The following is a 21041-nucleotide window of genomic DNA, read 5'->3' on the forward strand; positions in this document are numbered from 1 at the left end:
GTGACCTGGCTTTTCAGAAGAGGCATGGGGAAGAGGTGGCTCTCTCTTCTCCCTCTATACTTCATCCCATTAGGCTGAGGATCCTGGGACCCTGCAGCCATCTGCAGGCCCTGAGGAGAGCTGCCCTATGGAAAGTGGTTCCCCCAGAGTGGTCCCTCCACTGAACGAACCTGGGCCATGTGTGACGTCGTTCCCTCCTCCCTTTACCAGCAGCCTTGAGTGGAAAATTTTGTTATGGGACATAATGGATGTCCTTATGGCTCAGGCCAGTGTGAGTGGGATTTTGTGGCCTGGCTATGTCAACATGGCCAATGGATAAGGCTTTCCTTAGGAAATGGTACCCACTGGGTGACTTGGTCTACTTGTCTCTAGGTTGGAAGTGATGGTCTTGTCTCTAGGTTGGAAGTGATAGTTTACTCCTTAAAAATAACAAACCCTTTGCTACCAGGGTAGCAGGCAGGTTAACAAGTACCTAAGTCATTTATCATCTTTATTTTATACACAAAGTACCTGTTGTGTGACACCAGATTGTGAGTAGGGTGTGTTTGTGGTGGTTCTCTTCATCCGGCATAGCATCTTCTCATGTCAGACACCAAGTGTTCAGAGAGGTGGCCTTGGGAGGCTAAGTAACAACACTGGACCTGCAGTGTGGACTGGCACAGATGCCCAGTCAGGATTTCCAGGCCTTGTTGGGATGACATGTAGTAAATTAGAACTGAAAGGGTTGGCCTGCACAACTCATCGAACCAAGACAGGAGGGAGCTTCCGGGTTCACTAAATGTTGGAGACAGAGGTGCAGAGAACCAAGGGACTTTGAGGGGCTCATCGAAATTGAAGGGTGAGGAGCCCACACATGCAGGTGTCCCCTCTCCAGGGTGTCTGAATCGGGGAGACTTTGCCTGCCAGGGGGCATGTGGCAATGTTGGGAGGCATTTTGCTGGCCACAGCCAGGAGGGAGCTACCGGTGCCTCGTGGGTGGAGGCCAGAGATGCAGCCAAGAGCATCGTGTAGCACACAGAACAGCACCACCAACAAAGAATTATCCGGCCCCCAAATGCCAACAGTGCCGAGGCAGAGATTGAATACTTTTCTCCCCTAGAAACAGGTGGACGGGGAGAGGTCGAGGACAGCCAGGATTGAGGAAGGCGCTTGGGACTCTGTTATTAGGCCTGTGCCAGGCTTCCTGGCAGTTGGCACTTAAAAATGTGGGATCTTCTCCATCCCACACTGTTCAGAGGAGCGGACCACCCTGCACTACAGAAGCTGCTGCCTGTGTCTGCACGGGTCGGAGCACAAGATCCACCTGCTATGTGGAAGAGCGTTGCTTGCTATCCACTCTACTTTCTATCACTGAAGGGTGGCGTCGACCTGAGTGGGGACCGTTCAGGGCCACGGTCGTATTTCCAAGACAACAGTTGGGTTGCACTTGGGGCTTCTTCAGCAGAAGGGGCACCCAGCAGTATTTTTGTCAGTCACGTTCCATCTCTGGGCTGTGAAGCTTGGATCCCCCCTGCCCCCCCCCCCAGGAGCGGCCACCAAGCTCTTCCAGAGCCCAGGGTGCCTGGACTGCCCCCTCCCAGCCCCCCGGAGGGTTGCTGTGGAAACGGGAAGAGATGCCCTGGCTTTATCGGGGAGAGGATGAAATAAGTGTGGGAAGAGACACTGTAATCACTGTTTACCTACACACACAAAATCAGCCGTGGTTTTTTCCATGACGCTGCTGTAAGTGAGGTCGAATTCCTTGCCACTTACAAATGCTTTTATGGTGCTAAATGTTAATCAATGAAAGGCATTCTCAGTACTCTGGGTTTTTTTGTTTTATTTATTTATTTTTTTTAAATCTAGTGTACCACTTTTTGGATTTACTGTGAAATAGGTCTACTCTAGTTACCGGTTATAAATCTTGTGGTTCAAGTTGAAGTATATAGTACTACATTTCTTCATGACTATTTTTTAACTTGATTTACTGTATGGCTAGTAGATAAAACTGCTATTTACAGCTGTAAGTAAAGAATGGAAATGCTGATTAGGGTGCAGCGTACAGATTTTTTATTACATTTTCATTATAAATATTTCATTGGCTAAATTTAATCCAGTGCAGTGGAATTAAAATGTAATAATGCTATTGATTTAATAAATGCTGGCTTCCTAATGTCCATTTTTAGATGAAACTAAGATAATGAGAGTAATTTTCTAGTGAACATATGAGCGCTAGATCTCTGGTAAAACAAAGAGGAACAAGATGATAAATTGCACTGGATTTTTTTTTTAAGCATGTCATATCATGCTGATATAAGTAAAGGCATTAAAGCGCAGTTCATTATATATCAATTTGAACGTAATCCTAATTAAAACCTTCCTTTGACTTCACTGAAGCCTATTCTTAGAAATTATGTAAATTAATCGAGGCCTTTGAAAAGATGCAGGCGCAACATTTGAGTACCCTGTGGTATGTTGGAACTGAAAAAAAATTACACTGTGCAATATTTTTGTGTAGGTATGACACACAAGAGATTTTGATGCTGGAGGTGCCTGGGTGGCTCAGTCAGTTGAGCATCCGTCTCTTAATCTCAGCTCAGGTCTAGATCTCAGGGTCATGAGTTCAAGCCCTGCATTGGGCTCCACTCTGGGCATAGAGTCTGCTTAAAAAAAAGAAAAAAGAAAAGAAATTTCGGTGCTTAAAAAAATGTGGGGGGAGCACCAAATTGCATATCTCTTTTTTGCCCATATTCTTTTTTTTTTATGATTTTATTTATTTATTCATGAGAGAGAGGGAGGCAGACACAGGCAGAGGAAGAAGCAGACTCCCTGCAGGGAACCTGACGTGGGACTAGATCCCAGGACCCCAGGATCATGATCTGAACCAAATGCAGACGCTCAACCACTGAGCCACCCAGATGCCATTTTATTTCATATCAACATAAGCAAAAAGGAGAAAGCAAAGAATTGAAGACCGAGGCTCATATTGCCACCACTGCAAGACTTCCTGGAGCAATTAATTGTGGAACTTGGGTTAGGAGTCTGGTTTCTGCACTGGGAAAGGATGCACTGCTTTCCTTACATTGACATCCTCACAAAGTGCATTTTTATTGCGTTGTGTTAATTAGTTTGAACTCATTCCCTCCGTGCCGCATCCTTCATATTGTTCTATCATGTGAGACGTATTTCTCTAATGAAGCAGGGGGGGGCAGGAAGCATCGACTATTTTAGGAGTCTGTGATAGCCACATAGCAAATTTTGGGGGCATAACCTGCAGCTCTTCGAGCCTCTAAAATAAATGCAGAGGGATGAGTCAGGTTCAAGTAGGAATGTGACCGATGAGGAGGACCCAAAACGATGGAACATTCCATCTTTCCCATCTTTTCTTTCTTCTGTGTCCTGATGAGTATATGTTTCATCTCCTCCTGTAGAGTAATACTCAGAGTCATTTGCCGTTTTATAAAGAACTCAGGTGCTTGCCCTGATGCTTTATCACTCTGCTAAATAAGTTTGGGATGGTGCTTACTCTTGGATGACGAATATTAAGACAGCTCTAGGCAGTGACATTTGATTCTTCTGGAAACAGCTAGTACCTTTTCCAGGCATGGCAACTCTTTCCAGGGCAGGGATCACATCAGAGGCTGATGCTGGAAGCTGTGGGTGACCAGCGTGGGCCTGGTGCACCCCAGGGGATGCTCTGAGGTTGGCCGGTCTACCTGGCCTCTGCATCTCAGGTAAAATAAAACAAGACATCAGCCAAAGCTATAAAACCAAACAACCAAAGACACTGTGGTTTGTCCGCTTTTCTTTTTCCAGCGTGACATGTTATTTATTCCTCCTTAGTCATTTTCTAACTAAATTTCAAGCTTCTCAATGTCAGGAGCCACATCATCTTCTTGCTCTTTACTCTGTATAAATGAACGCTTAACACATAGTATTTAAAATACTACTGACAGATTGAGATTCGTGTGCACTCTGCAGCCAGGAACTAGATTAACCACGTTTATCAGATGAACCTGTCTGGGTTAACATTGATCACGTGAGAAGATAGGTATTGATGAAGGATAGCTTGCTTACCAGGCCCCAGGGGCATTTTGCTGCACACGGTTCTTAAATCTTCATTGCTTAAAGAACACATGAAAGCAGTTAGTAAAAATCACCTCTTAATTTTTTGAAGACTGATGGTATATAAACATTTTAGGGGGTAAGTTTTTAGTGTCATGATTCTCTGACACACTTTTCATAAGCCATTGAAAAAGTATTATGAATTAACAGCAAACATTGAAGGTTAAGTCAATGATCATTATTTAGAGCTGATATTTTTTAATCTGGCAATATCTGTCTTTGAAATAAAACCTTAGGAGCTTATGGGCTTCAAGAGTGTTTTCTTTTTTTTTTTTTTAAAGATTTTAGTTTATTTATTTATTTTTAAAGATTTTATTTATTTATTAATGAGAGACAGAGAGAGGCAGAGACACAGGCCGAAGGAGAAGCAGGCTCCCTGCAAGGAGCCTGATGTGGGACTCGATCCCGGATCCTGGGATCAGGACCTGAGCCAAAGGCAGATGCTCAACCGCTGAGCCACCCAGGCGCCCTGGGTCACAGTTATATTTGCTTATTTATTTACTAATTAGCGATAATAAATAAAAGATCCTTTTTGGCCTTTGTTTCCCAGTCTATAACCTGAAGCTCAGCATGGGTGTAGTCAGACCACTTGGATTTGAATCTGGCTTCTCTGGTGAGCTCTGTGTCCTTGCTTAGATGACTTAACCTCTCTGTGTCTTAATTTTCTTACTATAGGGTGGATACTCCCCTCCCTAGTCTGCTGTGAGGGAAAAATGATAATACAAGGAAGTGCTCACAAGTATTTACAATGTGCTAGGTTGTTACTGTTTCTCTACTTGATACCATGTGCCAAACCAGGTTATTCTCCATGCAGAGAGTAAGGGAGCTCCTGGATTCCTGGAGAGAATAAAGCTGATGGAGAACAAAAGTTGATGTATACATAATCTCTTGTACGTTGTCATGCCACTAAAAATAAGGTGAAGAGCAATTGTTAAGGTAGGCTGCTAAGACAGTCCTCCAATAAAATGAATGGCATTTTACTTCTGATCAATATAAAACTACTTTCAGGCAAGAATAAAATGTGTAGCAATGGATGTAGATGGGAATGACACTGCCAGCATTTCTTAAACGGAAGTTTTTCTGTAAGCAATTTAACTGGACTCTGGCACATTTAAATAAACAGTATTTCTTGATTGTGACAGGCATATTTGTGAATGTACTGAGGATTTAGTAATCCCTCCTGATTTCAGGAATAACATCATTCTTGATCCAATAATTGTGAGGTGTGAATGATTCTCTAGAGCTTTGCAAAGGCCAGAATGCATCTTTAAAACCACAGTGAATTTTCCATTATCTCTCGGTAGATAATCAGTTTTGCGAATCATCTTCAGGGGCCAGGAACCCTCTCTCTCTTTTTAACATCGAGAATGATTAGCTGGTGTTTGTGTAAATGAACGCATGTACTCTCAGTGCATTAGCAGCCCAAAGTAAATGGTCTGGGGGCGATTAAATTTGTTTTTCAATGAGTGTATCTGTACTTTTCCTCATATACTTATATATACACACACAGAGCTCAGAAAATCTGTACATTATCTTATTTGGAAATTTACTGGCATTGAATTAATTATCATAAAAAAACTCCGTATTTTTTAGGAGTGACAGTGACTCCCTTTGCCTTTTTTTTTTTTTTTTAAAGTCCAGGATACTGACTTCCTGCCTTCTTTTTTTTTTTTTTAAGATTTTATTTATTTATTCATGAAAGACAGAGAGAGATAGAGAGAGAGAGAGAGAGAGGCAGAGGGAGAAGCAGGCTCCATGCAGAGAGCCTGATGTGGGACTTGATCCTGGGACTCCGGGATCGTGCCCTGGGCCACCCAGGGATCCCCTCCCTTTGCCTTTTTTGATCAGCCTTAAAATGCCTAAATCCAGTATTTTAAGGCTCAGCCTCCCAAGCTAAATTTACCAAGCCATTTTCCCATAATCTTTTCTTTACCCTTCCGAGTCATGTGCTTTCCTATTCCAAATTAAGATTCACTCCTGTAAATCCTCGGGTTGCCGTCATCATAGGAGTCGTGATTTTTGCATGCTGCAGTAAAGAAGTTCATTCTGGAATTTCTTCTAAGCCTGGATCTTCCATAGCTGTTCTCTTTTCCTTCTCCCTCTGATAATGTCACTGTGTGTGTGCTCTACGTCATGTAGTGCTCTGTGTGTGTGGTACCTTGGTGGTGTTTAATGTGTGCTTATTGAGTGAATGATGGACTATGGCATTGGGATGAATATCAATAAATCATCTAGTTTTGATCATTTCTTCAGCTTCATTCAATAAGCACTTGTTGGGGTCTTCATTGGAAGAAGCAAGGAACACACATGAGAGAGATCAGCCTTGGCTGAGAAGAATTGCACCGAACACATGGCTACCTGTCCTGTTTGTTGAAAGGTCTCCAGTGGCCAACTGGAGGTTTCAATGGCAAGCCTTTTTGAGCAGATACTGTTCTATCTCTTGTAGTAAAAAAAAGTTTCTGACATCATCATTCATGAGGGACATAAGCATTAAAGCAGTAGGGGTACAATCATAACCAAACTCAGGATCATCATGTGTCTTTGTTCCTGGATTTTTTAAAAACATTTTCATTGTATTGATTTGCCTTTGAAACAGGTGGGATTTTCTACATAGTCATTGAAGGATTGGTCTTTCTTTCTTTCTTTTTTTCTTTCTTTCTTTCTCTTTCTTTCTTTTTTAAATACTGATTAAAGGTGAATCTAAGAAAGTGGAAGGTGGGTCTGGGAATACAGGAACGTGTTGTAGTTTCCAGGCTTGTTTCTGAAATTGAGGGTTCAAGTTTAAGAGGCTGTTCTGGATAGATGTGGATTATTTGAGACCAGAATATAAACACCTATGTTTAGATGCAGCCATGTCTCATAACGTCTGGCTTCCTTTCTTAGTGTATTAAACAATAGGATTGAAGAGTTTTCACATAGTTTGGAGCAAAAACTGATGTTTTTCCATGAGTAAGAGGTCCGTGTGCTTGCAAGTAATTGAAAGGTAGTGGAAATAGTTTAAGATGTAGGAAATTCAAGCTGTGATTGACAATGAGAAGACTCATTTGTAAACCTTTACTCTCTAAGCATTATTTTTAAATGGCTTAAAAATAGTTTAATGTCACTGAGATGAAATACTGTCAACACCATTTTAATTTTTAAAAAATATCAATGTCGCTAATATTTTATTTTCACCTCACACATGGCCTTGTATGATTTTAATGTGAAAGGTATTTTTTATGGATAAGCAGAGAGAGACAGTCGGTGGTTGACAAACAAGCACATGGCCTCTCCAGAAAAGGAAGGAGAGTGTGTGATTTCTGCATGAAATTATCCCCTCTTTACCTAGAGTTTGATGATGAATACACTGAAATCATTAATGATAAACGTTGATAACACAAGCTAGCAGCTCTGAAAGGAGATTATCCAAGGAGCAAATTGTTGCCCTGAGCCTTTATGCTTTATTTCTAAGGAAAAGCAGCCATTGCCTGGTCCCACCTGACAACTAGGAATAAGGTAAGACAGCTATTAAGGGACATCTAGTAGTGTAGGGTGCCTAGACTAGTGTAGGGTGCCATAGAGTTTTCAACACAACGTTGGGAGCTGTGATGGAGAAATCTGTCAGGGCTTGAAGCATTGACCCAGGAGGGGTGTAGATTGGCCAAAGGCTTCAAATCAGTGGTCAAGGTCACACTGAAATCCCGTGATGTAGAAAGGGTCTGGCGGTCCTGTGTCAGTCCTACTTAGAAAGCTGGCTCTCCTCCAAGCAGGAACAGAGGTATCTGGAGCAAAGAGTGGGCACAGAGCTGAAATCAAGGGGGGGCTGATGACGGTGGGTAGACCAGAGCCCAGAATGTCATCAGGCAGAAACAGAAAGGAGAAAGAAATCGAAATTGCAAGGAGAGTGCTGGTGGCGGAGGCAGCCAGAAGTTACAAATTTCCTATTATTGGTGAGCCGCATCTCAAGAATGTTTAGCCTTGTAGCTGTGAGTAATGAGAGGGAACACAGCAGCAAGGAGGGACATCTGATAGCAGAGAGAAGCCCAACTTCTGTGAAAATATTACATTCGTCTGGGCCATTTATTATACAGTTGACCCTTGAACAGCATGGATTTGAACTCCACTTACATGCAGATATTTTTCGGTAGATACGGTGGCGTGCTGTAGATGTGTTCTCGTCATGATTTTCATACTAACGTTCTCTTTCCTCTTACTTTATTTTTTTATTTTTTTAAAAAATATTTTATTTATTTATTCATGAGAGACACACACACACACACACACAGAGGCAGAGAGACAAGCAGAGGGAGAAGCAGGCTCCATGCAGGGAGCCGACGTGGGACTTGATCCCAGATCCCCAGGATCACATCCTGGACCAAAGGTGGTGCTAAACCGCTGAGCCACCCAGGCTGCCCCTCTCTGGCTTACTTTATTGTAAGAATACGGCATATAATATACACAACGTACAAAATAAGCATTAATCAACTGTTCATGGGATTGGTAAGGCTTTTCTGGTCCGTAGCAAGCTAACAACCTTTTGGGGGAGTCAGAAGTTACACATGGAGTCTTGACTGTGCAGGAGGTTGGCACCCCAAAGCCCTGCATTGCTCAAGGCTCAACTATAGTTACATGTGGGTCTTTATTAGTATTTGGGGCCATTTCTGTCTCATCAAGCAGTAGAATCATGACTGCTTAAACTTGCTGACAGTATTCGGGCAAAGTGTATGTTGTATTATGATTTTGGAGCCATTCCTTATCTCAAAAGGGGAAAAGGTTCTTGTATGTAAAATGGGGAAAGTGGGACGCCTGGGTGGCTCAGCTCGTGATCCCAGGGTTCTGGGATCGAGTCCCATATCGGGCTCCCTCTCGGGGAGCCTGCTTCTCCCTCTGCCGGTGTCTCTGCCTCTCTCTGTGTGTCTCATGAATAAATAAATAAATAAATAAATAAATAAATAAATAAATAAATAAATAAAATCTTTTTAAAAAGGGTGTGTATTTGTGCAACCGACTACTGGCCTCAGTTCCCACTGATCATGAGACACTAGGGGGTGTTGATGTCTGACAGGAACTGTATCTTTTAATCTTTTCATTCAGGTGTCAGGTCTTGCTTTTGGGTGTAAGTTTCCCACTGTTGTCTCATCCCCCTGGGCGCTGTGGTCGAGGCGTGTTAATATGCATTCACTCTCTGTGCTGTTTCTTCTGATTTTTTTTTTTTCTGAGCCAGCTTCCCAGCCACCAATAAAAAGAAGCGCTGTAGAGGCATCTGGGGGGCTCAGTCAGTGAAGCATCTCCCTTCGGCTCCGGTCATGATCTCAGGGTCCTGGGATCGAGTCTCAACATCGTCAGGCTCCCTGCTTGGCGAGAGGCTGCTTCTCCCTCTCCCTTTGTCACCTGCCCCCCGCCCCCGCCCCAGTCACTTATGCTCACCATCTCTCAAATAAATAAATAAAATCTTTTTAAAAACCCGCTGTACTGGGGATCCCTGGGTGGCTCAGTGGTTTAGCGCCTGCCTTTGGCCCAGGGCGTGATCCTGGAGTCCCGGGATCAAGTCCCGCATTGGGCTTCCAGCATGGAGCCTGCTTCTCCCTCCTCCTGTGTCTCTGCCTCTCTCTCTCTCTCTCTGTATCATAAATAAATAAATCTTTAAAAAAAACCCGCTGTACTGTAAATATAAAATAATAAAATCACCTCCTGATATTCCTGAAGAGTATTTCCTTGTGTTTGGTTTCCTATGCATGTGATTTTTGTAAACTGTTGGTAGTTAAGTTCTCAAGGAACTTATAAAGGCTGAGAACGGGTTAGTTCTCTCAGTGAGCTTGTGTCACATGTCCTTGCACCCTGAACACATCCTTCTTATTGGCCTGCTTGCCCCCCACCCCCAGACCCAGCATTTCTTGTGCGCGCACTGGGCATTGATACCTTTGCAGACTGTGGTGTTATAACCCGAGACAGGGTCCTTGGGGTTCTCTGGGTATCTAAAGACTCCCCCTTGTTTGGTGAAGCAGCACAGTGGTAGGGAGTCATGTAAGCAGTTCTTCTCTGCTCTCATGTCCTCCCCCTGCTACCCCGACTGGCTTTTGCAGGGGGGAGCAGCCCCAGCCCGGCGGGACTCTTTGCGATGATCCTCGGAGTCATTTGTCAAATGACATCATTGAATTAATTAAAAATCCACTTTAGATTTGCAGATAAAAGAAAGTAATAGATCCCTCGGTATTTCTGTACGTCTCGACCAACTGATGTATTTAGAAATAGCAGGAGGTATTTGCAGCTGTTACTCCCTCAGGGACAGACTGCAAATACGTTTATTTATCTACTAGCATTTATACAGGCTGTGAGTTACGAGATGACCTCCGTCTCTGCAAAATAAATCCTGGTATCCGGAGTCCAGCCAGCCTCATCTATTGCTGTATAGGGAAAGTGGATATTGAAATTTGTTTTCTTGGGAAAGCGGGAAGGCTCCATCTCGCACGCATAAGGTTGCTGTGAGTGGGTTATAAAACTGCCAGACACCTATTAAACAGGGGGTGTTGCTCATCTTTATTGAGCAGGAGTCGGGTTCTGATTGTGTGCAGAGCTGTTTGGGGCCTTTATGTGCACACATTCCCAAGATCGGCGGCTCTCCGCCGCTGACCGATAAGCTGTGTGCTCTTGGGCTCAGGAGACAGGGATGAGCCGTATCAGCCACAGAGTCTCCCCGAAGCCCTGCGAACTAGTCCCATAGCAAGAGGCCCCATCTTCTGAAGATGCGCCTGCTGTGTGTTTCAGATGACTGATTGCCTGCATTACTCTGCTGTGCTTCAGTTATAGCACCTAGGAAGATCAAAGCAGTGCAATGTGAATTTTTTTGCTCGGTGTAAATTTAAGCATGGCCACAAAGGCGTGTTTCCTTCCCTTGGAAAAGCAATTTAGCCTGCAGAAAATAATTAAATCCACAGTATCTCGCAATAATGAGAAATTTGAAAGGGGGAGGGTTAATTATTTCAATCCGATTTTAGTTACCCAATAAAGTGTTTAAGGAGAGTGTCCAGACAGGGCCCGAGTTAATTTACGATACCATGACTTTCAGTGTTTCTGTCCTTTCCCTGCAGGATCATGCAGATCTGCGAAGCCATTTCTTCACAGTTGGGATGAAGCTAGAAACAGTGAATTTGAGCGAGCCCTTTCATATCTGTCCTGCATCAGTGACCAAGGTGAGCTTCTCTCCCTTGCTCTTTACCTTCATGTCCAGCTGACTGGACGAAATGTGCTGGCGCAGGGGGTGGAGCGCAGTGGGGCGAAGCGGCCCCAGAGCGAGCACCTTCTCCTTGGGCCACGCTCTACTAAGGGGCTCCTTTGGTCCCTGGCCCACAAAGCCAGGCCGAGCACATGCCTCCTGTTGGGGCAGATTTGGTTCCTACGGGCTGTCGGGGCTGGTGGCCTTGAGGGACCCGGAGGGAGGCTCAGGTGCGCTGCTGACTGTAGGGCAGTGAACTCCGCCGCCAGTACACAGCGTGCCTTCTTCGGCCAACCAGGGTAACGTCCACGCTGCCATTTGTCCCCGTCCTTGTTCACTTGGGCTGCTCCGGATTCACCTGCTGTAATCGTTGCAGTGGCAACTCGCTCCTCTTCCACAGTCATTCGTGGGATCCGCTTGTATTTTGGAAATGCCCGACAGTGGTGGAAAGCACATTCCCATCTCCAGTGTGTGTCCCCACGTCCGCTTCCTTGTTGCCCCTGGCTCTCATTCACTAAAGGGAGAGCGTGCTTCTCCGTTTTGCAGATTCAAAATGAGATTACCTTTTAAGGTAAAGTCCATTTTCCTGACGGTCTGATGGTTTTTCAAGATTATAATTTCCCTCGGCTGTGCCAATCATCTAGAGGAAGTCACCTGTGGAAGTCACACCTCCAGCATGTGTCTGTACCTGAAGCATCCTCCTACTAATGGCCGGGGAAACCGAGAAACCCACCTTTCTTACCCAATGTATGCTTTAGTTAATGGCCTTTTGTGTGGGAACTTAATTAACGGTCCAAAAGTCAATTCCATTTTAATTTCTTTTACCAAGGAAGACTGGATTTGTTAATACAGTGATGAGTGTTTCAGAGTCATTTTGTATGCTCTCTCTCTCTCTCTTTTTTTTTTTTTTTTAATTTATGATTTGGTAAGGCTTGAGAGATACAGTGGTGATAATGTATTTCAGAGTCTGGAAAACGGCTGTAATCATGAAAGGCCTTTCTCTTTTTTTTTTTTTTCTCAATTTTTTTTCTTTAGAACATAAATTACTTTTATGTAACTGTTACAGTAATTTATTTAAAAAAATAACTGCAGCTTCAGAAAAAAAATACTGACTTATGCTTTGCAGGATGGTTTTTTGGGTTGCAATTTATGTTCTTAACAGTCATAAGCCATGCACTAAAAGCCTTTTTATTTAAATTGACCTTTGGGGCTCTTCAATGTGTATTCTGGTAGGTGCACATTTTCCCAGAACTGGTGAGTGATACCTTGCTGAAGCCTGGCCAAAATTTTCCTTTATTCCAGCTGCATCTGATACACTGATGCCAGCTGCCCATTTATCTGGATATATATTACCCTGTCCTCACTCTAAGAGGTCACGGTGTCTGCTTCACCTGGTGTTGGTATAGTAAATAGAAATCCCTGGTGGTGTCAGTAGTAGGCTGACACTCTTATGTCTGTAAATAATTATAATCTATGATGTTAGAATGTGACATAGTACTTATGCTTAGTTTCAGCCCAAATATCCTTATCTTGTTGGATAGATTTCTAGTCACTATAGTTTCGTTTCCCGATACATAATTTTCTAAGTAAGTCTTATTGAGGGCGGAGGCAGGGAGGATATTTTCTCTGAAATTTTTTAAGGTACATTTTCTTTTTCATTTTATTTTTTTCTTACCCATTTTACCAAAGATAAAGCACTCAGTCTCTCTGTTGCACATGCACCCCTCTTTCGTCTCTTATTGGCCCTAAGTTGTCAGACCCATGGATGGCAATGTGTGCTTCGATGGGCACGTCCCCAGGTCCGGACCCCCCTACATAGAGTGCAGTATCATGATATTCTTTAATGCAGTAGGTATTTATAATTAAATGTATTCCTCCCAACATCGGAGAAGGTTTTAGAATATTACGATTGAGAATATAACACTCTGCTGTTAGTACTCACTGTAATGAAAATGTCATTCTCATTTTCCTCAAGGCTTTTCTTCATGGCACACCTATTGAAGAAATAAATAAATAACATTAAAGCCCATAGACGGGAAAGTAGTTAACTATGTAGCAGATCCTGAATAAAATGCCCAACATTTAGCCATTTTGCCATGCAGTGAGATTATAGATTATGGGGTTTTTTCTTTTTTTTTTTTTTGGTGATCCAAAACAGTATGATACTGACAGATGATGATGACATATCATCTGTGTATGTGAAATATATCATATTATTTAGACCAAGAGTCTTGGTTCCATTTCTTCTATGGCTAGCTCTAGCCACATAGTCTTGGGCCAGTTGGTTAACTGCTCTAGGTTATAGTTCTGAGACCTGCAGGTTATGGACCCAAGAGCTCAGTGTTTCTGCACCATGTGGGATGTGACCCTGATGGATTTGAAAAAACTGATTTAGCTTTTTTCTGAAGTACACACACACGAATGTGCATGTTAATAGGTTTTGGAGATCCCTTAGTGCCCATCGTTACAGGGTCCAGTGGTGCTAAGAGGTTCAGCCACCAGAATTCCACGTTTTTTAATAAAGATTTTATTTATTTATTTATTTATTTATTTGAGAGAGAGAGAGAGAGAGAGCACACACAAGCAGGGGGAGCAACAGGCAGAGGGAGAGAGAGAAGCAGGCTCCCTGCTGAACAGGGAGCCTGACATGGGGCTCAATCCCAGAACCCTGGGATTATAACCTGAGCTGAATGTAGATGCTTAACTGCCTGAACCACCTAGGCACCCCAGAATTCCACATTTTTAATATGCATCTGTGTGTGCATGCACACATGTATACACACACACACACACACACACACGCATGTGAGACTAGGTCCTGTTGGCATTTGTAGGAGCTGGTCTGGACAGTGGGAATGTAGACAAAAGTCCCTGGTTTTACAAAGGCTTATATTTTAATGGTGAGGGCGGGGAGACAAACAAAGTAAGCAAATCGATACAGAATGTCCCATGTTAAACGCTAAGGGGAGAGACACAGCAGGGGCGGGACAGGCGGAGGGTGGAAGGCTGGAGTGTGGCAGGGGAGATGGGGTTTGAAACTGGGCTGCAGGGAAGATCTCACTGGGAAGGTGAGGTTTGATCCTTTGCTCTGTAAAGTCTGCTTCCAAAGGCAGACCTCAAGCAGCAGAATGATAGCTATTTACTGGAATGAACATCGAGGAGAACAAAAGTGAGTGCACTCTGCAGCTTTTGCTTTTAATTTAGACTGCTTCCGGAAGATATTTTGTAAATGAAGGAGCCAGGAATCACAGCCTCCATGAGAGCGTTAGGATTTCCTGAGAAACTACTGGTTTATGGCTGTTGAGCCCATAAAGTGATCTCTTTTTTTTCTGGCCTGTGTCACATACTAGACTTTAAAACCATCACGTTTTTAAGTGCCCGGGTCCATCTCGTTTTTGCATTCTGCTCTTCCCACCAGCATACCTTGTTCTATTCCTTCACCAACGTGTTTTGTTTTGTTTTTTTCCTACACGCTGTGGCTGTTTATGCAGTTCCTTTGTACAAAGCATTTTCTGGGCCTTGTGGGAACACCTTGACTGAGTGACAAAGCAGAGACTGCCCTCCGAGGATCTGCTGGATAAGACCGATTTGGGATAAGGAGTTTCGGGACACAGGTGCAGGGCTGAAGCTTTGAGGGCACAGAACTGGAGTGGTCAGGAGAACGTTCCAGCAGCACTGACTTTCAGGATGTACCTTGAACCATGCTCTTGTGCTTTTTTGCAAGAGCCTCAGTGGGGCGGGCATGTGTTCTAGGCTGGGAGGATGCTGAGCAGGGATGTACGTGCCAGGGGGAGTGGTCCTCCTTGGGCTGCAGCCTGAGGTGGTTGGAGGGCTGTGATGCCGGGTGAAGCCAGAAGTCCCCATGCTAGACGGTGGAGCTTCTTGAGTGATCTGACGTGAGGACGTGGGTTCCTGCTGTGTACACGGAGAAACCACTCACCTTTCAAGGCCCGCCTTTGCTTGGCCATAGCCCTGGGTTTGTTTCACTGTGTGAGTTTGGTTTTCTTCCAGCCTGAGCCATCAGTTTACCTCTCTAAAGCCACCAGTGTTTTCTATGTCTACTACTCTTTTCTCTGTATGCTACTCATTGGCTTGTCTTTCCATTACAGTGACCACAGGGAAATCAACTCGTAACGTTTTTAGCAATTGGATCGATTTACTAGTATACATTGAAGCGCCAGTTTGTGCTTGAGGAAGTACATTTATTCCATTTGGAAGCTGGGACAGCTTTTCATACTAGTTTTGCCTGAAAAATTCTAAAGGATTAACACTTGGTTCTCTGGTTGTTTTTTTTTCTTCCAGGTTTTTAACAATCATTTTTTTCAAGTGACTATTGACGACCTCCGAGCAGAACCTAGTAAACTCTCGATGCTGTGCCATGCGGATTCTTTGGGAATTTTACCAGTCCAATGGTGCCTTAAAAACGGAGTCAATCTCACACCCCCCAAAGGTCTGTATTCTGTGCAAATGCACGGGGTTGGTGTGGCTCATGAGGGTGTCCTGCTGTCAATGAAGCGTGCCTTGGTTGATCTCGAGCAGTTTACCTTGTAAAGGATTTCAATGTCATGGGAAAACTCTGTCCCACAGGTGGCTCGACACAGGAGTCTGTCCCAGCTCCCTACCCCCATGGGGTGCGTGACTATAGACTTTGTGAGAAGCTACTTCCGTCCTCCTCAGCTCCTTGCTCGGTTACTGCTGATGCCTGGTGACAAAGGACATGCAGCATCACTAAGTGATCAGGGCTCAACACTTAAAAGTGTCTGAGAAGTGGCTTTAAAAATGCAACACGGGGCGCCTGGGTGGCTCAGTCAGTTGAGCATCTGACTCTTGATCTCAGGTCTCCATCTCCAGGTGGTGAGTTCGAGTCCCGTGTTGGGCTCCACACTGGGCGTGGAGCCTTCTTTTAAAAAAAAAATGCAACGAAACACTAAAGAAGCATTTCTTGCCAATTTTATTTCCAATCATTTAAATTTCCCCCAGAGCTCAGTCACTCTCTGATAACCAAGAATTTGATGCCACAACACATTAAAATAATTAAATCGGGAGCCAGGTTGCACTAAAATAGTTTCAAGTTGGGACCCACGAACCACATTCTTGTTGGTAAGGCCGGTGCTTGGTGTGCCGTGACGTGGTTTGCTGTCCCTGACCAATCTGGTGCTCGTTCAGGGAAGACAGCAGCTGGATGGAAGGAGACGAGGTGGGAGGGAGAACAGAGGGGATGGAGTGATAGCAGAGGAGATGGGAAGGCATTAGACAGAAGAACAAACGTGTGGCGGGATTTTAACAGAGACCCACAAATGACACAGGGGCTCTGTGCTGACCTTTCCAGATCGCCAGGGACTGGATAATCGGTAGCGGTCACCCTGTGGGAAGGTTGATACCCACAGGTCAGGCTCCAGATGCCTGGTGTCAACAGGTCCCAGAGGACCTGTTGTGCTGCTCTCACCTCGCTCGTCCATCCTGTGATCCACTGGGCGCTTCTCCTCCATCCTCCCTATCCTCCCTCTGTCCATCTCCTTCCTCCTCCATGCTCATCCCCACCCGGGAGATCCCTGGGGGTATTTCCTCCTCAGCTGTTGATCCTTCCCCTTAGGGTGCTGCGGGGGCAGAAAGTGGCCTCGTTACAATGTGGTGAACTTTCACAGTCACTGTTTGCCCTGTTGTATGCATCTGACTCATTCCATCCTCAAAACGAGCACAGCCCTGGGAAGAGGCTTCGTAACAGCACGGTTCTGTGACCCTCCCAAGGTCACCTGGCTGGTGAGGAGCAGGGAGGAGGTCCGCCTGCTGGTGTGGTGCTGCCCGGGGTGAGGACTGCAGTTCCTGAGAGCTCGCCTGAGCTTCTGGGTCGGTCCTCACAGGTGACTCTGGCCACTTCATGCTCTGGTTTTTGAGACTGTCCTGTGGGACACCTGCCAGATTCCACGGCTGCTCTGCAGAGTCAAAGACAGACTCAAGTCTGGGTATCTCTATAGTCCTCTTCGGATGGTTCTACAGGGTTTTTTTGTTTGTTTTGTTTTGTTTTTTGTTTTACATTGTGAACAATCTAGTGGTAGCAGAGCAGATTGGAGAAGTCTCTTTCTGCTGCAAAATTTAATGACGGGTCACTTGGCTAAGTTTGAGAGTCCCGTGGACCGTCTCTCCTTCCTGACTCATTTGTGTGACTGGGTCTGCATCACTAAAGAAAGACTTCTAGATATCTAAAGTGTTGCATGGTTGGACTTTCTAAATACCTAGGTAGTAATAAGATCTACTTAAGAATTTTTTTAAAAGATTTTATTTATTCATGGGAGACACAGAGAGAGGCAGAGACACAGCAGAGGGAGAAGCAGGCTCCCCACAGGAAGCCTCATGTGGGACTCGATCCCAGGATCCCGGGATCGCGACCTGAGCCCAAAGGTAGATGCTCAACCCCTGAGCCACCCAGGTGTCCCAATCTATGTAAGAATTTAAAGAAAAAATGAGTTGTGTGAAAAGGAGGGGGAAAACAGTCATATATGCATTTCATCGGCTTCATTATTCCCTTAAGCGGAGGTTAAATGTTTTCCCGGTGTTTCTAGATTTTTTTAAAATATATTTCTTATGAACTTTAAGTGTTAGAAATATGTCTAAGAAAAGAGATTGTTGGCACAGTTTGGATATTTATTTGGAAAATGGGTGTGCCTACTTGGTTAATTGCGTTTCATGATATATGGAGAAATACAGTTGGGGAATTAATAATTCTAGGGAATAATTTTTCCAAGTGCCTGCGGCTATAACAGAGTCTTGGCTTTAATTACTGAGCTCTCGTCGTTTTGTGAGAATATGTTTGTTATATATTTAAATATATGTTATGCACATAGTAACGTATTTGTTTTTGTAATTAAAGTGAATTAAAATGGAGAGGTGGAGGTGGGGGTTTCTGTATGTGATTTTATGGTTTCCTTGGGAGGTTAATTTGTTACCTGTCTTATGTGTCAGAGCAGGGCTGAGTGGGGATCATGCTGTAGAATTTTTTCAAACACCGTTCTTTGCTTTATTAATGTCTGAACATCTGCACTCTTCTTCTTCTTTTTTTTTTTAAAGATCTTATTTATTTATTCATGAGAGACACAGAGAGAGAGGGAAGCAGAGACACAGGCAGAGGGAGAAACAGGCTCCATGCAGGGAGCCTGATGTGGGACTTGATCCCAGTCTCCAGGATCAGGCCCTGGGCTGAAGGCAGCGCTAAACCGCTGAGCCACCCAGGCTGCCCTATCTGTACTCTTCTTACAAAAGTTGTTTTTAGCTTAAATTGTGAGCTCTATACATAGAGCATCTTCGATTTCTTAGACGTGTTGAGAAGTGATATAAATGTTTTCTTGCATGTATGTTTTCCATGAACATATTACATTGCTTAGATTTCTGTTTGAACAGTAAACACCACTTACAGTCACAACGTATTGCCGATCCCTGAACGATATTATCCCAGGTGTCTCCCAGTGGGAAACAGTGGATGAAACAAAAGATATCTGGTGATGGGACGTCTGGGTGTCTCAGTGGTTAAGTGTCTGCCTTTGGCCCAGGGTGTGATCCCGGAGTCCTTGGATCAAGTCCCATATCGGGCTCCCTGCATGGAGCCTGCTTCTCCCTCTGCCTGTGTCTCTGCCTCTCTCTCTCTCTTTTTTTTTAAGATTTATTTATTCATTCATGATAGACACACACACACACAGAGAGGCAGAGACACAGGCAGAGGGAGAAGCAGGCTCCATGCTGGGAGCCCAACGTGGGACTCGATCCCGGGTCTCCAGGATTGCGCCCTGGGCCAAAGGCAGGCACCAAACTGCTGAGCCACCCAGGGATCCCCTGCCTCTCTCTCTCTCTCTCTTTCTGTGTCTCTCATGAATAAATAAATAAAATCTTTTAAAAAAAGATATCTGGTGATATAGGGGATTTGCAGAGAACATAGACTCATACTTACCTTGTTTTGACTCTATTTCTTAATTTAAAAAAATCTGTATGTGGAGTTTGGAGAAAAATAGTGCGTAAGCTAGAATGGACAGGAAGGCTTCAGTCCGTCTCTGAGAGCAAATGCTTTCCTGGTCAGCAAAGGACAGAACCGTGAACCTTGGAAGGCTTATTCCATTCGTTTAAAGCCAGCAAACAACAATTCAATATTATAGGCACTATAAAAAGTGATCAAGCAAGGAAATAAATCAGCTAAGCAAAGGTATCTATCGGTTATCAACCATGACTTGCTATTTTTAAACTATTTCATTAGCCTCGTTGGCATGTAACATCAAGGATGAGTCATAGAATAAGAGGAGTAAATGGCTCCCCCAGAGGGATCTTAGTGGAAAATAGTAAATAAGCCTTTACATTTGTTGTAAATCTGTTGCGAAGCGGGTGCGCAAAGACTCAAAGTAAATCGCTAAAATAAAGCACTGTGTCTCCACAATTGGCCGTCTTAATAATAGGCAGATAAACTGTTAACATGATTTAAGAAGTAAAAGTGTGTTTTTCGTTATTACCAAGCTGCAAAGCCCCGATCCCCTATTTGGCACTGTCTTTTCCTAAAGCAAGACCTCATACACTGGCTGATGCACTTGCCCCGTTTTGTAATCTGTTATATTTCAGACATAGCGAAGGGGACAGAAAATAATAAATACAGATGCTCTTGGACCTCCTGCTGTGATGGAACACAGTGCTGGCATTTGGCCACATTTGATTCAGATTTTTAAAAAGTGAAGTAAAGCATTACAGTATATAATATAGGACCGAGTCCCTTCTGTCTGTCTGTTCCTCACACTCCATATCTATTCCATTGGTGGGAAGTCCCGTTGATATTTTCGGGATCTGACCAGGTGTCATCATGACCACGCTGGTCCAGGCCACCATCACATCTGTCCTAGGTTAGTGCAGTGGCCACCCTGGCTTCCTTCATGCGCTCTCAGATGAGATGGCCAGGCTGGTGGTGTTAGGATGTGCATCACACACATCCCTGCTCTGCTTGGACTGTCCAGGGCCTGACACCTCACTCAGAGCCAAGTTCAGGTCACAGCCGACAGCGTCCCTGTGGTTCCCTGTCTGGCCTCCATCCAGGCTGTCCCCAGACCCACCGGCCTCCTTGTCCTTCCTGGGGCCTGGCACTCGTCCCCCTTGTTAGGTTGTTAGGTGGTCTGTCCTCCTCCTGCCTTCCTGGGCGGTGTCTTTCTTGGCTGTCCTGTTTAGTGTGAATTAGAGATCTCTCCCCCCAACCTTTGTATCTCCTCCCCTGCATGGCTTTGCAGCAGAGAACTTTCTAGCATGTCAGATACAAGTAATGTGTATTTTCCTTCTTTGTCTCTCCGCTAAAGAGAAACATCGCTGAGAACAGAGCGGGGACTTTGCTCTGGTTCTCTGCTCATCATCAGCGGCTAAAATAGTGTGGCTCTTGGTCAGTACCTGTTGAGCGTTGAATGGACTCAAGTCCGGCCCTCGTTCTGTGCTCCTCCCTTCCTCCCGGCCACGTCCCCACCGCTCCACCCAGGCTCCGCCGGGATAACCGCCTTCCCAAAGATGTTCCGCTTTTACTGCTGGACGTGCAGGCTCTCAGTGTTAGCTTTCCAGCGCATCTTTTTGATATGTGCACAAACCGGATCGTGCTCTATCTTTATGTAACTTTTACACCCTCCAGCATCTTGCAGATCTTTGTCAAGATGCTGATGCATGTCGATTATTTATTCATTTTGCCCATTGTGGGATTATGCGTTAATTCTTGAAATCCGCTTCCCATTGGGAGACGTTG

At 44.5% G+C, this 21041-nt stretch overlaps 1 protein-coding gene across 5 annotated transcripts in view; it reads left to right on the forward strand.

The window, feature by feature from the left end:
• Positions 1–21041, forward strand: part of SFMBT2 (Scm like with four mbt domains 2) — a 214950-nt gene that overhangs the window by 127717 nt on the left and 66192 nt on the right. For all 5 annotated transcript variants that reach the window (XM_077897289.1, XM_077897285.1, XM_077897287.1 and 2 more), the window contains 2 exons: positions 11172–11273; positions 15599–15746. In XM_077897289.1, the coding sequence (XP_077753415.1) occupies positions 11172–11273; positions 15599–15746 (250 nt within the window). The remainder of the gene's footprint in view (positions 1–11171; positions 11274–15598; positions 15747–21041) is intronic.

Source organism: Canis aureus, chromosome 5 (assembly GCF_053574225.1).
Source record: "Canis aureus isolate CA01 chromosome 5, VMU_Caureus_v.1.0, whole genome shotgun sequence".
Classification (NCBI taxonomy): domain Eukaryota; kingdom Metazoa; phylum Chordata; class Mammalia; order Carnivora; family Canidae; genus Canis; species Canis aureus.